Genomic DNA, 21,337 nt, shown 5'->3' with positions numbered 1-21,337 from the left:
ACAAAAGAGCAAAAGTTACAATAAGGAGAAAAGTAGTAGAGCTGCCTACAGGGAATAGAGGAAAAGCATCAAGAAACAGCCAAAACCCCAGTAATACGTGGAGCAGGACAGGAGCGGGGGGCAGAAGGGGTTCATGCACACCCCGAGCCCGCAGGGAGCACTGACCGGCCTTGGAGTCCATCTTGGAGCTGCTCGCATGCAGTGGGACCGTCCACAGCTGACTAACTGGAACTCCTATTACTTCCTGCTGGAGCGTTCAGGAGGTCACAGAACACGCAAGTGCCTGCTGTGACTCAGCCATGGGCAGAACACACCCCCAGAGCCAAGACCAGCAGAATTCACTCCCAGCCAGAGCTGCACTCACAAGCTGGACACCAGGGGGAGGACCAGAGTAGGCAGCTCCCATTAGGTTTTCTCAAATTTACTACCAGAAGATATCCTAACTATAGGGCAGTAGACAGGGAGCAGTGCCAACTACTACAGATCTATAGCATTAGCACAGTACCACCTGTATGGGTCAAGCCGGACATGCAGCAAAGCATTAGGTCCTTTTATATGGATGTCCACTTATAAGGGGGAAGGAGACCGGTCTGGCAGCAGAGTGTCCATCTGCAGGGCACAGGATTGTCATTGTCTCCTTCTCTGCAGATTGGATCGTTCACAGATTCTGCTCAAAAATAAAATAAAAAAAAATAAATAGAATTTTATCCAGTAGTTTGCAGAATGAGCTGCTGGATCCTTTCTAAAATTATTACAGGACATGTGCCCTCAGCCTCACTGGGATCAGATTCTTTCACATGAGAGTATTAGAGCAATGTGCAGGCAACATGGAGAGATTACCGTAATTTCTCCATCTTCTCCAATATGTGGAACTACACTCTGATGATCTAGAGTCTGATTATCTATACACACCCATACACTTGTATGGGTGCATGTCATCCGATTATTTGATGCACGCGCAGCATGCTGCTATTTTTACTCGTACCGAATGGGCATAAGAAAAAATAAAGAAAAGCTTAAGTCGTCTCTGCCCCATAGGTAACATTGGGCCAAATGCCATCTGATAAAATAACAGGTAGCACGCGGCCATGTTAGCGCTTGTGTGAGCTCAGCTTAAAGCGCAGCAATCACCAGGATTTTCCTAACCTAAAGCCAGAGCTATAGTGGCACTATCGTGCTGATTCTCTACATACCTTTAGTGGTCAGCTCGGATGTATAGGTTTTGAAACACAAGCAAGTAAATTTGTAAAATAAGCAGCTTTTGAATGACAGCAGCTGCCGATCAGCTGATAGCTGGGGTGGATAGTCATAGTGATTCCCGCCCCCCTGCCATTCCGTCCCCCCCATTATTTATGCTAATTCTATTATAGAATCTTTTTACTAACTGACTAGAAGGACCTGTGCTGATGTCATACCCATGTTACCAGAAGGGATGGGGCCTCAGTCAACAGAACAATAATGTTGCTTACTGGTATCAGCTATGTTGGCTGAGGCCCAGCCCCTTCTAGTCACATGGGTATGACATCAGCACAGGTCCTTCTAGTCAGAAAGCAACACGATTCTATTGCAGAATTAGTATAAATAACGGGGAGAATGGATAGGCAGGGGGGACGCAAATCACTATCAAACCCCAGCCCAGCTATCAGCTGATCAGCAGCTGCTGTCATTCAAAAAGCTGCTCATTTTACAAACTTTACTGGCTTGTGTTTCAAAACCTATACATCCTACCTGACAACTAAAGATATCTATAAAATCAGCATGATGCAAGTGCAAGTATAGCACTGCCTTTAGGTTATGTAGGAATATCCTGGTGATTGGTGTGCTTTCTGTGTATGTCAGCAAATGCTCCCAATAACTATACATACTCATCACCCAACGTGTGCAAAGAAGAAAACTGGGTAAAAATGGCAGATGCCATGCTATCCCATTATTTTGTTTCTGATGGTTTCATCACTCTGCAGCTTTTCCTGGCATTTGTATTTATAAACCTCTAAATAAACAAAGACCGCCATTCAGCGTCAGGTGGCCAACCTCTTACCTGCCCGCCGTCCAGCGCCAAAAGGTACCCAACCTGCTCTGTGCCCGAAATACAGCGCCAGAGGTGCCCACCCCCCTCCCTGTAGTGTAGCGCCAGAGATGTCCAACTTCCTCCCCAGGGTGCAGCACTAGAGGTCCCTAACCTCCTCCCCGCAGGGCAGCATCAGAGGTCCCCCCTATCCCGATGCAGGCTAGTTTTCCACCACCTTGGTTTAGCGCTAGAGGTGACTCCCCACAACCCCCTCCCCGTCCCCAAAACGCCCCCTTTCCCGTAAATATAATCGAAGATGTTAACTTTGTTTAAAACCGAGACCTCTGTTTTAGTGATCGATCGGGGTTCCAGCGGCCAGACCATAGTAATCAGGCATTCATCGCCCTGTAATCCTATTCAGATGGAAAAAGGGCAGAGACACATGGGGTGGGTCAGCTGTTCCCAGATCCCCTATATCCCTAGGGATGCTGTGTCACGGTTGTGTAGCGGACGATGCCTGATTCCGTAACCCTGGGGAGGGGGGCGGGGTGTCGCTTTTTAATGGGGAATATGTACAGGGGTGATGCAAGAGTTTATATTGTGATGCCACTTGCGGATTGCGGTTATGTGATGGAACCGCCACTGCAGAGTCTGTTACCTCTGGGGCTGATGGTGGTGGGGGCCTGGATTTTAGGCCCTCCGCAAGTAGGGCTGGGTACCAGGGAGTGGATGGTGGGATCCGGCGCATAAAGAAGGGAGACCAAACAATGGGGATGCAGTGCAACTTCTGTTTTACTCACGGAGTTCAAGCACTGAGGACTGCTGGTTCAGACCCCTGGTCGCTTTTGTCCCAGTGACGGTGTAGTGACCTGGTAGTCTTTCCCGGCACCTCTCACTGGTTGGTGGGACCCCGTAGCTTGGAGCGTTTGTGGGTCCCCTACTGTCTGTTGGCAGTCTCTCGTCCGTATGGGGGTGCAGTGCGAACCCCGTAGGGTCGGTGTTGTTCCGGTCCCTGGCTCAATCTTTACTGCTGGTGCCCCCAGATTCTTGGGTCAGTGAGGACCGTGAAGGTCCCCTCACTGTGCAGGTATTTGTCAGGTTGCCTGAAGCTGTCGCCTGATCTAGGGCCCTATGCCCAGTCGGTGCTCTGGTTCCAGAGGTATCTGGCTGTACCCTCCCTGGCAACCACTCTCCTACGCCCCCTAGGTCACTGTTACACGACCCCGTCTGGAGACACCTCCGTCCTCTTCAGCTGTCACTACCGGACTCTCTACTGCGAGTGTGTCCCCTCCCATCGGTTGCCTTCTAGTGGACTGGACCGGCTCCGCCTCTGGGTGGCCATCCATTGGGTCCTGGACTAGTCAGTGATCCCTAATAGGGAGTGGGAAACTGGGGTTGTTGTGTTTTGGTGGTACCGACAGTGGTCTTCCAGGTCCCTGGGGGTAGGCCCTGCATCTTTGCCAGGATGCAGTACCTAGTAGTGCCCTGAGAGGTTCAGGGGTGCTACATCATCTTTGGCAGAGAGTGGGGAATGGCTACTGAAGTGTCTCCAGTTGTGGAGGACCTGCCCTGTATTACATAGGGGAGCCATTGATAGGAACTCCATATTTATCATTCCCAGTGTCTCCTGCAGGGGCGCTGCAGTTGCACTGAACACTCACTGCTTGGGTATTGCCAATAGTAAGAGGTCCCAGCAGGAGGACGCAGTGATCAGGATATAGTCAATGGACAATCTTAAGTAAGTGCTGTCTTAAGAGGGGGAACCACTTTGATATTAAGTTCTGTAATAAAAAAAAAACAAAAAACACACCTAATGATCAGTTTCCACCAAGAAAATATTAATCTGTATGGTCTTATTGGAATGAATGGCTGTAGAAAAAAAAAAAAAAAAAAAAAAAATTACAACATGGAGAAGAATCAGAGGACGTTACAGGAAACCTGCCGAGGAAGCAAAAGCGAAAGCGCACGTGACTGTATATGGCGCCGATTCATACGGAAGTACAGTATAAGCCACCATTTATCTGTTCCACTTCGTAGTAATGGATTGTGACCTATTTGCTTCATATGTTTATTTTAATGCTCCTGTACAGAATATGGTATTAGGCTGCACATAAATGTCAGGACTTGCTGAAAAATGTGAAATGTCCCTCTGTGTCCGAGCAATTTATAACATTTTGAAGACTAAGGCTGCTTTCACACTACGTTTTTTTTAACATGCGTCATGAACGTTTTTTGCTGCAAAAACGGATCCTGCTTTTACAGCAAAAAAACGCATGCAAACGCATGTACTATTTTGCAGGATCCTGTCACTAAGTTTATGGGAGGGCATTGGAGTCATGTGAACTGAACGTGAGACTGGGAGCCGGCTTATGACAGCTGTGGAGTCTCGTAACCAAGGTAAACATCGGGTAACTTGCTTGGATACCCGATATTTACATTGGTTACGAGCGTCTGCAGCTGCTAGGAGCCGGTTCCCTGCACACGTAACCAAGATAAACATCGGGTAACTAAGACCGCGGTTACCTGATGTTTACCTTGGTTACGAGCGTCCTCCGCTCTCAGGCGGAGGAGAGTGGAGGGGGAGGGAGGGGGAGGTGGAGAGAGGGACTGAGCACGCGAGGCTGGTTTCTGGGCATGCTCAGTAGAGCAAGCAGGATCCTGTCTATCTGCATGCCAGCGTTCACATGCGTTTGTGTGCAGTATATTCAGGATCCAGCAATTTGCAGTATTTGGACGCGGCTCAAAAACACTACAAGTAGCGTTTTTGAAAAAAGTTAAAAAACTGCAAGTCGCTGGATCCTCACTATAACGCATGCAAACGCATATTGACGCGAGTCCATTGCAAATGCATTGAAATGAAAACGCATTTGCACTGGATCCGTTTTTGCGTTAAACAAACGTTCATGATGGATGTTAAAAAAAAAAAACGTAGTGTGAAAGCAGCCTAAAATATATTCGGACTCAGACGCTCGTGTTTGTTTACAGAAGGGGAAAAAAAAAAAAAAAATGGTGAGTGTCATCAGCTCTGGGTCAGTGTTTACCAACAGGAATTTTCATGTATAGATAATTAAGCTTAAAAAAAAACAAAACCTTGTGATCATTGCAATATTAAAAAGGTAAGGTGTCGCTTTTTTTATTTTTGTAGTAATAGGGATTATGAAATCCATTATTATTAATACAAAATTAAACTCACTGTTTAGTTTTTATTTAATTCTAGTTTTACTTAACCCCTTAACGACCCATGACGTACTAGATACGTCATGGATCGTTTTCCGGTAAGCCCCGCCCCCTGCCGCCGCCGGGCGGCGGCGATCGGCGCACATATCAGCTGTTATCAACAGCTGATATGTGTGCCTGCTAGCCGCGGGTGGAATCGCTTCCACCCGCGGCCATTAACCCCTTACATTTCGCTGCCAAAGTCTTGGCAGCGATATGTATATGGGCGCCGCCATTACAGTGACTTACCCCGCCCCCGCCGGAAGTCACGTGACATGATCACGTGACTTTCGGCGGTTGCCATGGTAGCACAGGGTCATGTGATGACGCCTGTGGCTAACATGAGTCACTTCCTCAATGCCGGAATACAGCCGGCATTGAAAGTGAAGCAGCAAATCTGCAGTTCTCAGCTCTGTAGCTGAGATCTGCAGATTGATCGCTATAGCCCCCTAGGGGGACTAGTAAAATAAAAAAAAAAAAGTAAAAAAAAAAGTTTTAAAAAATTAAAAAAAAATAAAAAAACCTAAAAGTTCAAATCACCCCCCTTTCACCCCATTGAAAATTAAAGGGTTAAAAAAATAAAAAATACACACATATTTGGTATCGCCACGTTCAGAAATGCCCGATCTATCAAAATATAAAATCAATGAATCTGATCAGTAAACGGCGTAGCGGCAAAAAAATTCCAAACGCCAAAATTACGTTTTTTGGTCGCCGCAAATTTTGCGCAAAATGCAATAACAGGCGATCAAAACGTAGCATCTGCGCAAAAATGGTACCGTTAAGAACGTCAGGTCAAGACGCAAAAAATAAGCCATCACTGAGCCTCAGATCCTGAAAAATGAGAACGCTACGGGTTTTGGAAAATGGCGCAAAACGTGCGCCACGTTTTTCGGACAAGCTTGTGAATTTTTTTTAACCCCTTAGATACAAGTAAACCTATACATGTTTGGTGTCTACAAACTCGCACCGACCTGAGGCATCATACCCACACATCAGTTTTACCATATAGTGAACACGGTGAATAAAATATCCCAAAAACTATTGTACAATCCCAGTTTTTTTGCAATTTTTCCGCACTTGGAATTTTTTTGCCATTTTCCAGTACACTATATGGTAAAACTTATGGTTTCATTTAAAAGTACAACTCGTCCCGCAAAAAACAAGCCCTCATATGGCAAGATTGATGGAAAAATAAAAAAGTTACGCCTCTCGGAAGAAGGGGAGCAAAAAACAAAAACGCAAAAACGGAAAGTGCCCGGGGGCTGAAGGGGTTAAGCACTGGGGCGGCCATCTTGGATTTGCTGTGTTACTCAACTCAAATATGGCAGCCCCTGTGCATAAGAGACAGTTGTCAGGCAGCGACCCTATACTATAACCCAGACCCTGCTTCTGCTGCGAGCTGAACGCTCCCGCTGGGCTGTACAGATCACAGCAGAGGGAGGAGATTGCCGCCATCTTTGTGGAGCTCACAGCGTATGCTGTGTGCTGCACTTTCCCCGTCACTCGCACTGGCTGGGGTGAGAACCGGCGCCGGGCAGCAGTGATTGCGCCATAACTGATCCTGGCATGCTGCTCCCCACCCAGCCGCTCACCCCCGACTCAGTCGCTCACCCCCCACCACTCCATCTCTCACCACCATCGCTCACCCCGCACTCCACCACTCATCCCCCCTCCCCCGCATGTGATCATCTCAGGTCTCCGCTCCTCGCTACTATGTACTGTAATCGCTGACAAGAAAGGCTGCCAGTGGCACAGGTCTGAGGAGAGTGCATGCAGCTGGAAGCGGTGATCGCTGCGTGACATCTATAGTGCAGTGCCGCTCAGGCTGCAGATCACCCCTCCTCACCGCATGTCACCTGGACCTCTGATCCCGGCCAGCAGCACAGTATATGGGGGCACTGGATACAGTGGGGAAGTATGCAGCTTTAGGCTATGTGCGCACTAGGCCGTTTTACCCGCGGATTTGCCGCGGAAATTTCTTGAGAAAGATTAGAAATCTTTCTGCAGACATTTCCCAGCAAAACCTATGTGTAAAAAAAAAATAGCTGTGCGCACGCTGCGGATTTTTCTCAAGAAACTTTCTTGAGAAAATGAGCATGTCCATTATTACCTGTGGAATACGCCCGGAATTTCTATACTTGCATGTGTCAGGAACGACCTGCGGAAAATCCGTGGTGAAATCGCGGTAAAATCGCGGCTAATCCGCGGTAAAAACGCATGAGTTTTTACCGCGGATTTGGTGCGTTTTTTTCCCGCAGGTGCGGGAATCTTCAACTCCCAGAATGTCTCAAGAAAGTTTCTTGAGAAAAAGGACATTTCTAGTGCGCACATAGCCTTAAACACATTAGGATCACTTTGCGGTCACCAGCAAAATACCTCCGCACTGTGATCCTAACGTCATTCTTTTTTATCCTTTTGGAAGCACCCAGAACAGGAGGGGGGAGGAGACATCACACACAGGAGAGCAGATTCCACCCACTTTTACTGCAGCTGTAATGTGAGCTAGTTCTACAGTAGGATTTCAGCAGCTGCTCCCCCTAGTGTTTAAGAGTGGAAAATATCAAACTTTTAAAAACATTTTTCTCAATTAAAAACAAAATTATAATCTTTAAAAAAAAACATTAATGTTTTACATTTTTTCAGTTATTAATTTTATTTATTTTTTTTTGACACCTTCCCATTAATCATGGGGAGCACACAGGCTCTGTATTGATGCCAACCGTGTGCTGTCTGCGATTTTCAGACGATTGACTTGTACTTTTTACTTTTCATCCGTGATGCCAGTAAAGACCGAGCAGATCTCTGATTTTTGCACAAGCATTTCCCAAAAAAACAGCAATAGCAGCATGGCCTATAATGGGATGGTTTTCTATCCACACAGCACGTATATGAAGCATGGACGTCTGAAAGAGGCCTCTGTGGGTTTTTCGGGTCAGTGTGCCATTACTAGCAGGATCTCTTCCAAAATAAACACTTGGATCTGCATGCTTATTTCAATAGAACACAGATCACAACTAGCAGACATATGGGGAGCAAAGAATCAGGAGAGCCGAGCAGGAAGGAGGGGGAATACGGCAAAAAATAATAGGAAAAAAACCCTATTCAATAGAGAAGACCCGTGGAAGTTCGGGTTCAGCAGGACTTTAGATAAAGTTCAGTTTTGGACCCGGACTTGTCCTGAACCTTATTACAGTCACTGATTGGGCAGTTTGGCTTTGAGCCTGAGTACATATACAAAACACCTCCAGGGGAGGGAGGGTACAGTTCATTATTTTTTTTTTTTTCTGTACACTAAATGCGATCAAGCTATTACCCCCAGTACACTGGACTGAGCACACCCGAGCACAGCGATGCTTGATCGGAGTGGTGAGGCTACATAAAAGCACCTGAACACTGATTTTTTTTTTATTTTATTTTTTGTAAAGTCGTTGCAAACACCAAACTTCACTGGTCCGCTCATCTTTACTTTTTAATATTACTGATGGCGACCATATATTTGATAGCCGTTGACTGCCCATGTTTCCCGACTCTCGGCTAAGCGCTCCTCTGCTCAGAGAGTCACTGACTCTGGTCGTCGTCCTCTATCCACCAAAAACAGGTGCAGAAATCCTGTGTCCACCCTCCCCCCCAATATGTGTAGGTGTGGGCCCCATACACAGACTGTCAGTCCACCCCACCAATATCAGCAGGTTCAGATGACTGTAGTCTAATGTGTATGGCGACCTTTACCTCAGTTTCTCCCTCCTGAACATGATCAGGTGACCCCATGAAGGCAGATTACTTCAACATGGTGATTTTTCCTTCCAAATGGCATCTCTGCATAAAAAAGGTGATTGGTGAGTATTAGGCAAGTAAGCTGGAAGACTGATTACTATTCATGTTTTGAACCATACGTATATTAAAAAGTGGTTGGAAGATTTAACAGAGGTTGCCGACCTGTGCCTGCAGCACGTGCATGATGGGGACTGTGGTGGTTAGGTTAGGGTGGAAGTTGCCGATCAACGAGGGTTCAGAAGATCGACAGAAGGGGTATGCTCACATATGACGATTTTACAAAAGTCATTACATGTTGCGGTACATCTTTGTGCAGAAAATGACGTGTAGCGGCCTTAATTTTTTTAGTGAGCAATTCACTGCAGACTTAACGGCTCATAAGCAGCTACATGTTAACAGACCCTTACAATCCAACAGGTCACAGCCAGAACTCCATTTCCTAGTCATCACTAAGTTTCTGCTGCACCTTAAAGGGAACTTGTCAGGTGCAATAGGCACCCAGGACCACGAGCAGTTCTGGGTGCATATTGCTAATCCCTACCTATCCGTCCCTGTATCTTGTAGTATAGATATAGATCTTTAGAAAAAGTATTTCTAAAGATCTTATGCTAATGAGTGAGGGGACTAGTCCCTAGGGCGTTTCTCCCGTTAGTTAGCCGGCCCACATAGCATGGTAGCACGCCCCTGTGGACGTACCAACATGCTAATGAATGCACAGCACACCGCACATACCTCACTGTTCATGGCAGCCGGAGGAGGATGGATGCGCAGTGCACATTATCCAAAGTCCCCAGCACTTTCAGTCATGCAAACTATACCTCACTGAAGCTTACACTGCTCAGCCATCCTCCGCCGGCCACTATGAAGAGCGAGGTATGTGTGGCATCGCTACGTATTCATTAGCATGTTAGTACGCCCATAGGGGCGTGCTACCATGCTATGTGAGCTGACTAGGTAAGGCGTGAAACGCCCTTGGGACTAGTCCCCTCGCTCATTAGCATACAATATAAGATCTTTAGATATACTTTTTCTAAAGATCTCCATCTATGCTAATGTATACAGGGACTGCTAGGCAGGGATTACTAATATACACCCAGAACTGCTCGTGATTCTGGGTGCATATTGGACCTGAGAGGTTCCCTTTAAGGTTTTTTTTTTTAGATGGAGCGACTTCCTCCCATCATCGAGCAGCACTGCCGGCCCGTTTACATGGGAGAAAAATTCTGATGAGACAGAACAAGCGTTCGTACAACCATTCTAACCTCTTGCAGTATCAGGTCATCGGCAGCACATATTTGCTTTACACCAGATGTGCTGCCGAAAATTATGTTGTTTTTTTATATTGGCATAAAAAAAAAAAAAATCAGATAAACCCAACGAACAAGCTTTTCGCTCATTTGTCGGTCAATCAATGGCCAATAATAAGGAATGGGCATTCTTAATACTCATTTACAGACGCTCAGCCATCTAAACACCTTAAGCATTTGTGCTGAGCACTTGATGACTTGATAAGATTAGAAGTAATAGGAGGGGATGGGGGAATACCAGAGTAATTGACCTTTGCACTGCAGACTGATTCCTCTATAAAACCTGCAGGCTTGTCCGATAATCAGTTCCAAAGCAAACGTATTTTTGATCGCGTGTCACAAAACGCCCCGTGAGGTCATTTTTTGCACCGTTCACCACCCCCACATATATACAATAAATACAATCACTCCAAGACTGGGTCAGCATTATATATCGATGTAAGGGTTAATTTATACAGGGTACTGTGAGCGGCACTTGTATTCTAGGCAAGCAGTGTATGTGAATGACCACATGACGTGGGGCACTGTTGCCAGCAAAGAGGCAGATTAGTGCCAGCAGGGAGCACATAACCCCAGATGATTTCTCACTTCACAAGTGTCAGCAAAACATAGGGGACGTGGGGTAAACTGTAGAAAAGGTGGTGGAAAAGAAGAATAATGTGTAAAACAATAGAAAACAAAAAATGCCTTGTACAAAACCCATGTAAAAAGAATTAAATCTGTATTAAAACTGGTTGCTGCAAGTAAATGCACATACTCAAGGGAAAAGCTGATTAACACGTCTTATGCTAAACCTTTCCTGGGGACAATAGGAAAGCAACAAGCAACTTATTTCATGAGATATTTAGAAAAGGAAAAAAGAAACACCAAGAAGACAAAAACACCAAAAAGTTACAATCACTACCTCTCTGCTTCCAGGTACTCAGCTCGCCTGCCATCTCCGATGAAGAATAGACTCCTTGCTGGTCACAACGAAATCTGCAGCATACCCTATAGCAGAGCCGACAGCCTCCAAGCCTCAGCCTCCGACATGAACTGTGGACTGGCGAGCAGACAGATTACCCTCCGCTCCAGTGCTCAAGGGTCACCTGACTGCCACATGGGCGGGCGGCATGTGATGTAAACAGGAGCTGGCCACCAGTAGCCCAAATTACATGGTCTATATGCCCTCTGCTGACAAATACTGACTATTATGCATGCACAAAATATAGAGCAGTGGGTGTGTGTATAATATATATATACATATATATATATACATATATATATATACATATATACACACACCTACATATACACACACATATATGTGTGTGTATGTATGTACGTACCGTATGTATGTGCGTGTCTATGTGTATATTACATATATATATATATATATATACACACACACACATATATAATATATATATATATATATATACATATATATATATATATATATATATATATATATATGTATGTATGTATGTGTGTGTATGTATGTATGTGTGTATGTGTGTGTGTGTGTATATATATACACACACATATATATATATATACACACACATAAATATACATATATATACACACATGTGTATGTATGTACCGTATGTATGTGTCTATGTGTGCGAATTATTATATATATATATATATATATATATATATATACACACATATATATATATACACATATATATATATACACATATATATATATACACACATATATATATACACACATATATATATACACACATATATATATATATACATATATACACATATACACACACACACACACATTTTTTCGTCTCAAGGTAACAAAAGGGAAAAAACAGTAACAAATTCATGCAGTATTGCACACTCTTCAAGAATCCCACTGCTGGAGGCCTGCACACCTCCACACACACAGGCCTCATATAAGGGCTACTGGTCTCAATTTTAAGATATAACACTCCCAGGTTTAGTGTATGAGCAGCCAGACCTGCTCATCTCTCCAGCTGTAAAAACCGGCCCTGACATGCCCCAATACCTTTCCAAGTACAGTGGAACCTCGCTTAACGAGTAACCCAGTTAGCGAGTATTTTGCCTAACGAGCAAAGCTTGCTGTAAATTTGTAACTCTGTTTACGAGAAAGCTTTGCTGTACGAGCAAAAATACTCACCGCACACACTTCCGGTTCCATACATCCACCGTGCTCTAACCCGCTCTTACAGTACACACAAAGCACAAACACACACAAAGCACAAACACACACAAAGCACAAACACACACAAAGCACAAACACACACAAAGCACAAACACACACATACAAACACACACACAGTATTATGCTCACCTTACTTTCCGTTCTATCGCCGGCCTCATGGTTCTTGTAGTTCGCCGGTACATCGTGACAAGGGAGGAATCCTCGCGGCGAACTACAAGAACCATAAAGGTCGGTGATGGAACGGAAAGTAAAGTGAGAATAATATGTACCTTCCGTTCCATCACCGGCCTCCTGGGTCCTGTAGTTCGCCGGTATAGGATGCGTATCGGCATTCGACAAGCTTTGAGACGAGGCAGGAACTTCCCCTCTCAGCCGCTACTCAAAGGCAGCGCGCTGGGCAATCAGAGGCAAGCGGCTCCTGCCTTTGACGTCAGCGCTCTGGCAGCGGAAGTTCCTCCCTCGTCGTGATGGTTATCCAATACACAGCCCGTACCAGCGAACAGCAAGTCCCAGGAGGCTGGCGATGGAACGGAAGGTAAGGTGAGCATAATGCGTGTTTGTGCGTGTGTAGAATGGCACAATAGGGGACCAGGATGGGACATTAACAAGTTGTGGAACGAATTGTCTGCATTGCAATTATTTCCTATGGGAAATCTTGCTTTGCTGAACGAGTAACTTGGTTAACAAGCACACTCCCAGAGCGGATTGTTCTCGTTAACCAAGGTTCCACTGTACTAGGTGTATTAGAGCTTGCATTTGGTGCTTGCATCACAGAGGATAATCACCACTGTGATACATACCTCCCATCGACCAAGTGACCAGTATGAAATACTGGACTGGTGATCAAAATGAGGAATTGTTTAGATCCTTCCAAGGCACCAAATGAAATATTTGTAAAGATTAAGCCACAAAACAAGTAGATTTGTATGGGCCTTTTGAGTAGTAGCACGTTTTTTGGGGCTTAAAAAGAACCTGTAACAGGATTTAAACTATTGAAGTAAAATGGCCTTGTTATACTGATTTAATGGAGAAGTGTAATGTAAAAATCCGTAGCTTGGTTCTTTTTTAATTTACCTTTGAAGTCTTGGTGCAATAGCCTCTTCGTGCATTAGGATTGGACTGTGGGTAGGGTCTTCGACTCAAGGCCCCAACGCTTTTGTACGAGCCTGCTTTATCAAATTCCCAAATTCTGGGCTGGTACAGCTCATGCTGAGGGCAGTGCTTGAGCAAATCCATCTCCTGAAAGTCTCCAACAAAATGGCGCAGGAGGAGGTGAATGTTTAGATCAACCTCTGGCTTCAGCAAAATTGCTCCAGTGGCTGCACATGCGCAGATGGGTTCCTCAGCAAGGGGGGGTTACTTGTGCTAAAAGGAGGATCATACAAAGGCAGAGGAGCCATGACCGAGCTGAAGACCCTACCTTCAGTTCTGCTATTGCACCAAGACGTCTAAAGGTGAAAAACAACCAGGCTATGGATTTTTATACTACAGGTAGTGATTAAATCAGTATAACAGCCCCATTATGGCCATAACTTTACTTTAATAGGGTAAATCCTGAACAAAGGTTCTCAAAGTCTATGGCCACCCTTATTAAAGGGTGTGTACCAAGTTGAAAAGCCATTTTCTATTAATATGAAAAGGAATAATTCATTGATCAGTGGGGATCCGACCATTAAAACCACTAGTGATATCAAAAGTACAGGGCTGTGAAGAGCCCCATCTGAATGGAATGGGGGGGGGGGTCGACCATGTGCACCACTGCCCCATTCTCCCTTTCCAAAACTGATTGAGATAGCCAAGTAACAGGCATGACCAACCCCGGCAGTCCCCCAGAGAATGAATGAAGCGGAGGTGCACATGATAGGGCTCAGCAGAGCACCATTCCCGAGATTGTTGGGGTTTTAAATCAATAATTTAGCACATAGTCAATTGATAGATGATAGTTAACCAACATGGTACAGACCCTCTAAGACCAAGGACACCTTAATATGAAAGGTGAACATTAGGCTCAATTCACATGACTACAATGCGGGCTGGAAATTGTGCCTGTAATGCAGATCATACAGCGCTGGCAAAAATTAAGAGACCACTGCAAAATTGTCCGTTTCTGATTTTTCTCTTTATAGGTACATTAAGTAAAATGTAAATTGTTATTTTATTCTATAAATTACTGACATGTCTCCGAATTTCCAAGCAATAAATTTTGTATTTATTTTCTGAAAATGAGAAATGGTCAAACTAACAAACAAAAAAAATGCACAGTGCTTTCAGACCTCAAATAAAACAATTTCAGAATCATTTAGAAACAACGATACTAATGTTTTACCTCAGGAAGAGTTCAGAAATCATATATTTTGTGAAATAACCATGATTCTTAATCACCGCTTTTCACCAGTCTTTCACACTGCTTTTTGGGAGATCTTATGCCACTGCTGGTGCAAAAGTTTAAGCAGTTCTTTGTTTGATGGCTTGTGACTATCCATCTTGCTCTTGATTACATTCCAGAGGTTTTCAATGGAGTTCAGGTCTGCAAATTGGGCTGGCCATGACAGGGTTTTGATGTGATGGTCCTTCATCCACATATTGGTTGACCTAGCTGTGTGGCATGGCGCATTGTCCTGCTGGAAAAAAAACAAACAGTCTACAGAGTTGGGGAACATTGAACAGAAGGAAGCAACCGTTTTTCCAGGATAACCTTGTATGCGGCTTGAATTTCCCAGATCATCACCGATCCTCCACCAAATTTCACAGTGGGTGCAAGAAACAGGCTTGTACGCCTCTCCAGGTCTCCGTCTAACCATTAGACAACTAGGTGTTGGGCAAAGCTGAAAATTAGACTCAGAGAAGATTACCTTACTCTAGAAATTGGGCAGGAATTGGGCAGATTAAACTTTGTGAAGGACGTATGAATCAAGCCGCATACAAGGTTATCCTGGAAAAACAGTTGCTTCCTTCTGCTCAGGCAATGTTCCCCAACTCTGAGGACTGTTTTTTTTTTTTTAGCAGGACAATGCATCATGCCACACAGCTAAGTCAATAAATGTGTGTATGAAGGACCACCACATCAAAACCCTGTCATGGCCAGCCCAATCTCCAGACCTGAACCAAATTGAAAACCTCTGGAATGTAATCAAGAGAAAGATCGATAGTCACGAGCCATCAAAGAAGAACTGCTTACATTTTTGCCCCAGGAGTGGCATAAGGTCACCCAAAAGCAGTGTGAAAAACTGGTGGAAAACATGCCAAGATGCATGAAAGCTGTGATTCAAAATCATGGTTATTCCACAAAATATTGATTTCTGAACTCTTCCTGAGGTAAAACAACATTATTAGGCTATGCGCGCACTGGAAAGTGCCATTTTCTTAAAAAAAAAAAAAAAAAAAAAAAAAAAAAAAAAAAAAATTGACCCTCTGAAAGAATCCCGCACCCGCAGTAAAAACCGCGCCCCTGTTTTTGCTGCGATTTGTCGCGGTTTTACAGCGAATTTTCCACAAGTTGGTCCCAGCAGTTTCTACCATTATATCTATGGCAAAAACCGCAGGTACCTGCGGAAAAGAAGTGACATGCACATTTTCTCTAGAAATTCTGCAGAAAGAATGTTCTTGAGAAAAAAAAAAAAAAAGTGTGCGCACAGCTATTTTTTTTCCCATAGGTTTTGCTGGGAAATGTCTGCAGGAAGGTTACAAACATTTCTCAAGAAATTTCTGCAGCAAAACCGCGGGTAAAAACGCAGTGTGCGCACAAGGCCTTAGTATTGTTGTTTCTAAATGATTATGAACTTCTTTTCTTTGCATTATTTGAGGTCTGAAAGCACTGTGCATCCTTTTGTTATTTTGACCATTTCTCATTTTCAGAAAATATATACAAAATGTATTGCTTGGAAATTTTAAAGACACGTTGTCTGTAGTTTATAGATTAAAAAACAATTTACAGTAAATTTTACTCAAAAATATACCTATAAAAGAGAAAAATCAGAAAAACTGACAATTTTGCAGTGGTCTCAATTGTTGTCAGAGGTGTATATATGGCCATAGTATGGTCATGTGCACCTCCTTTAAAATTAACATTGACGGTGTTCACCAGCTGCCTCAATGTGTACGGGGGGGTATATAACTCTCCCCTTATAACTGTGGTCAAGGGAAAAATTAAAAATTTCAATATGCCCCATTCTTTGATTGCACTGACAGGAGTATGGCAGCCACTCAGTCCATCCCTCCTATGGAGTGGAATCAAGCCCAGCATCTATGTTTACAGGGTATCGAGAGAGACAGTTGTCAGTGGACGCCATTCTAAGTGTATGACCCCCTATTGGCTTTGAGTTATTTAAAGTGAACCTGTCATGTTGAAATTGGTATTGGATCTAAAGGGAGGGTGTTACAGAGCAGGAGGGGACAGATATTTTATGAGAGAATAGCTTCAGTAAAACTTGCATTTTATTCTTTAAAATTCTTGATGTTTGTATGTATACAAGTCCAGCGGGCGGTCCTACTAATGATGTGTGTGTGTGTATATATATATATATGTATGTGTGCATGCATGTGTGCGTGTCACACACATGTGTATATGTATGTGTGTATATGTATGTGTGTATATGTTTATATGTATATATATGTACATGTCTATCTGTATGTGCATGCATATGTATATATATGTACATGTGTATCTGTATGTGCATGTATGTATATATGTTTCACACACACACACACACACACATATAATGTGTATGTGCATATATGTGTGCATGTGTGTATATGTGTGTATGTATACATACATACATACATATACGTGCAGAGATTGACGCACACGAATAAAATCCAAGTTATAGTGAATCTTTTCCATTAAAATCTATTTGACCAGTTTCCTTTCAGGCCCAATACAGAAGTCCCCCTGGATCAAGATAGCCCCCTCCCTTCTCCAGCAAAGTGTGATCATCCCGCAATGGAAAATCAGGCAGAAAAATTGAACAAACTGTACAGTTCTACTACATGTGGATGGACAGATTGAATGATTGTATGATACTCCTACAATATTCACCGCTATTGTTACTGTGTGGTGGCAGACCGCATGTGGTTCCATGCCACTATGTGCGGGGAGCTGCCTTACAGACTTGATCATCTAATTTCCTAGGATCCCTAGTAATCCTGAGTACAGGGCTCTGAAGAGCCCCATCTGAATGAAGGTCAAGTGTGCACATTTTCTGGGGGGCTGGTTGATGGTGAATGCATGGCACGACATGCACAGCTCCACAGAAAAGGCATAGTAATGGATTTTAGATTCACCCCTCTATAACCTATATATCATGTACAGCACCATGGAATTAATGGTGCTCTATAAATATTATTATTATTATTATTATTAACAGAGGTGGAGGATTATCACACGTACAGGGGGGGGGGGGGGGGGGGATATGTATTTTTATTATCTCCAGTGTCATTTTATAAAGTATCTAAATTTCATTTAACATACATTCAGAACAAAAACAATCTTTATTTCGGATGGTGTAGTATTACTTTCTGAACTGGAGGTGGCGCTACAATCACGTCTACACCCTGACTACCATGAGATGAGGAGATGCTGCAGTTTTTAAAAATAGACGCCACCCTTGACCCACTCCAATATATTTATAAAAAAAAAAAAAAAAAGCAGTCTAAAATTGACATCTTTTACTCCTTCAGTCCCAAGCAACTTTTCGTTTGCTCTCACTTTCTTCCTAGAGCTCATATTTGTATTAGTTTGCATTAACAGCCACGTGAGGTTTTTTTTGAAGGAGTTGCAGCTTTGAATATCACCATGTTATAACAAAAGGGGGAAAAAAATTCCAAGTTGGGTATGGTATAATGGAGAAAAATATACAATTCAGTCATTGTTTATGGAGTTTTGCATGGAAGCTGTTCATTGCACGGCAAAAATTACTTGGAAACACGTTTGTCTAGGTCAGTGTGATTATGGAAACTCAGAAGGTTAGAAAAAATAATTAAAATGGTTTGTGATCCATACCATTTTTATTTTTCCATCCATGACATTGTATAGGGGGCTGGTATTTTTCATGATGAGCTGATGTTTTCACTGATGCCAATTTGGGGTAAATACAATAAAAATGTATTTTTTGCGGAGGTGAGGTGCGCTTTTTTTTCTCTTTAAAGGGAACCAATCACCAGGATTTTTCTATCTAACCTAAAGCCCGTGCTATACTGGCACTATCAGGCTGATTCTATACATACCTTTAGTGGTCAGCTCAGATGTATAGGTTTTGAAACACAAACAAGTAAAATTTGTAAAAATCATCAGCTTCTTGAGTGACAGCAGCTGAGGATCAGATAATATCTGCGGGTATTCATAGTTATCCTCTCCAGCTGTTACTTATGTTAATTCTATTGGAGAATCGATTTACTTTGTGACTAGAAGGACCTGTGCTGATGTCATACCCATGTGACCAGAAGCGGTGGGGCCTCCGATAACAGAATATGTTGCTTCCTGGTATCAGCTATCTGAGGCCCCATCCCTTCTGTCACATGGGTATGACATCAGCACATGTCCTTTTAGTCACAAAGTAAATCAATTCTCTAATAGACTTAGCAAAAATAATAGGGGGAGCGGATAACTATGGATCCCCACCCCAGCTATCAGCTGCTGCAGCTGCTGTCACTCAACAAGCGGCTGATTTTACAAACTTTACTTGCTTGAGTTTCAAAACCTATACATCCGAGCTGACAAAGGCATGTATAGAATCAGCCTGATAGTGCCAGTATAGCACTGGCTTTAGGTTCTATAGGAAAATCCTGGTGATTGGTGCGCTGTATGGTCCTGTACAGGGATTAATTTGTTATATTTTGAAAAATAGTGACTTTAGGGATATGTAGATACCAAAAATGTTTTTTTAATCCCATCACTTTATTTTGTAAGAGTATTTGGTAACTTTTTTACCTCAATTTTTGTAGCGAAACCAAGAGTGGGTATAAAATTCAGGAGTGGTGCCCGTGTTTCTATTATACTTTTTCTTTATTCCCTCCTGGTTTTGTCTTAGGCTAGTTTCACACTTGCGTTGGGTGAAATCCGGTGGGTCCGTTGCTGCACCGTTTTGACGCATCAGTTATTTTTGTGGCGTTAACTGATGCAACGGATCCGTTATTTCACAGGAATCAGCTGATTCCGTTGCATTTGTTGCATCCGTTAGGCGTCCCTCTAACGGAATGAGTCGGCTTTTTTTGTTTTATTATTTTTTTCATTCTGGGCATGCTCAGTAGAAATTAGCAGAATCCAGCAGCGGATTCCGTAGTAAAGCACTTTGCAACGGAATCCGCTACCATAGGGAGCCATTATAAATTTTAAACGGAAGCAACGGAATCCGCTGGTCAGCGTTATTTTGACGCAAGCAAATAACGTTACATTCAGCGTTGCTTCCGCTCGGCGGAAGCAACGGAGCGTTAGCCAACGGAAGCAACGCAGGTACTTTTGGCACAATCCGTCACCAATGCAAGTCTATGGGAAACAGCGGAATCCATTAACGGATTCCGCTGATTCCCAAGACAGCGGATTGCGCCCCAAAAAAAAAAACAACGCAAGTGTGAAAGTACCTGTACAAATACTGAGGTAAAAAAACTCACCAAATGCACAACATGTTCACGTGGGCTAATACTTTGACTGTTCCCCTCCTGGGTTTGGCTTACAAATACTGAGGTAAAATACGGAGGTAAAATACTGAGGTAAAATACTGAGGTAAAATACTGAGGTAAAATACTGAGGTAAAATACTGAACATGTAAACGTGGCCATAGAAGGCTTGAACCTGTGAGGGTCTTTTCTCTTGTACTATATACTGTAATATCACAACATTTGTACATATAGTGTATCAGTTTTCTAGGAAGTTTAGCCTATGGCCAAGCTTTGCAGGAGTACCAAGACAGCAGGTCTTCAGCTGCCATGTTAGTGATGAGCAAGCACTACCAGGCTTGGGAGTTCGGAACGAGCAGTCAGGCGCTGGGGTGGGCTCGACTCGTGTACTGCGTATAACGGAATCCAATGGGAAACACGAGCATTTTCCTGGAAAAATGTTTGCATTTCGAATTGACTTCCATTTTACTTCGTATATGAGTAGCCCATCCGAGTGTCCGACTGATCGTTACGAAGTATCCAAGCAAGGTAGTGTTCGCTCTTTACTAGTAGTAACCAATTGGCATCCATATGAGCTGGGATGGTTAAAGGAAAGCTATACCTGATTCATGGTATCCACACTGCGTTCACCATGAATCCGAGCCACGAATCCGTTAGTTGATAAGTCTCACCCATATGTGTACATAGGCTGAGACCTGTCAATCACCTAAGGCGACACAGGCAGAGGGTGCGGGAGCCAGCCGGGGGCTTTTCAAATTAGGTTTTCACTGAACTGACATGTCAGAGGAACCTCCTGTGTGCATTGTGTGGTCAGGCTCTGGTCCATGCTGCAGATGGTTTGGGCAGCATGAATCAGGTGACAGAAGTAACGAACATTGCTTTATGGGGGAGGGTAATGCCATTGCTATATTAATTGTTAGGGCTCATGACCGATTTTCTCATCCAATCGCCATCTGCGGTTTTACAGATATCACTCAGACCTGTGACATTCTATGGGGCTGTCCACATGTTCATTTCTGCTCCCCCCCAAACAAAAAAATTTTCAGAGACATGTCCAACCTTGATCAGAATGTGATCAAAATCTGTAGTGTCAATTTATAGGTGTCTGTACAAAAAAAAAATAAATAAAATAATTGGACCGTACTTGATGTCATCCAAGTGCGATCCGATTTTCACAAGCTAACAGACGAGAATCTATATTTATTTTTCTCACAACCTCCAGGAAAACTG

At 43.5% G+C, this 21,337-nt stretch overlaps 1 protein-coding gene across 4 annotated transcripts in view; it reads right to left on the bottom strand.

Annotated features, from left to right (window-relative positions):
• The window catches only part of RTN4 (reticulon 4), a 73,255-nt gene that overhangs the window by 21,302 nt on the left and 30,616 nt on the right, over positions 1-21,337 (bottom strand). The window contains exon 1 of one of the 4 annotated variants that reach the window (XM_075339336.1): positions 11,213-11,357. The exons of 2 other annotated variants lie outside the window; for them this stretch is intronic. In XM_075339336.1, coding sequence (XP_075195451.1) covers positions 11,213-11,246 — 34 coding nt within the window. In that variant the 5' untranslated portion in view covers positions 11,247-11,357. Of the gene's footprint in view, positions 1-165; positions 272-11,212; positions 11,358-21,337 lie in introns of those variants that run through there. One more of the 4 variants, XM_075339337.1, reaches the window with a different exon arrangement.

This window comes from Anomaloglossus baeobatrachus, chromosome 3 (assembly GCF_048569485.1).
Source record: "Anomaloglossus baeobatrachus isolate aAnoBae1 chromosome 3, aAnoBae1.hap1, whole genome shotgun sequence".
Classification (NCBI taxonomy): Eukaryota; Metazoa; Chordata; class Amphibia; order Anura; family Aromobatidae; genus Anomaloglossus; species Anomaloglossus baeobatrachus.
The sequence above is the reverse complement of the archived record's forward strand: the minus strand, read 5'-3'. Positions and strand labels throughout refer to the sequence as shown.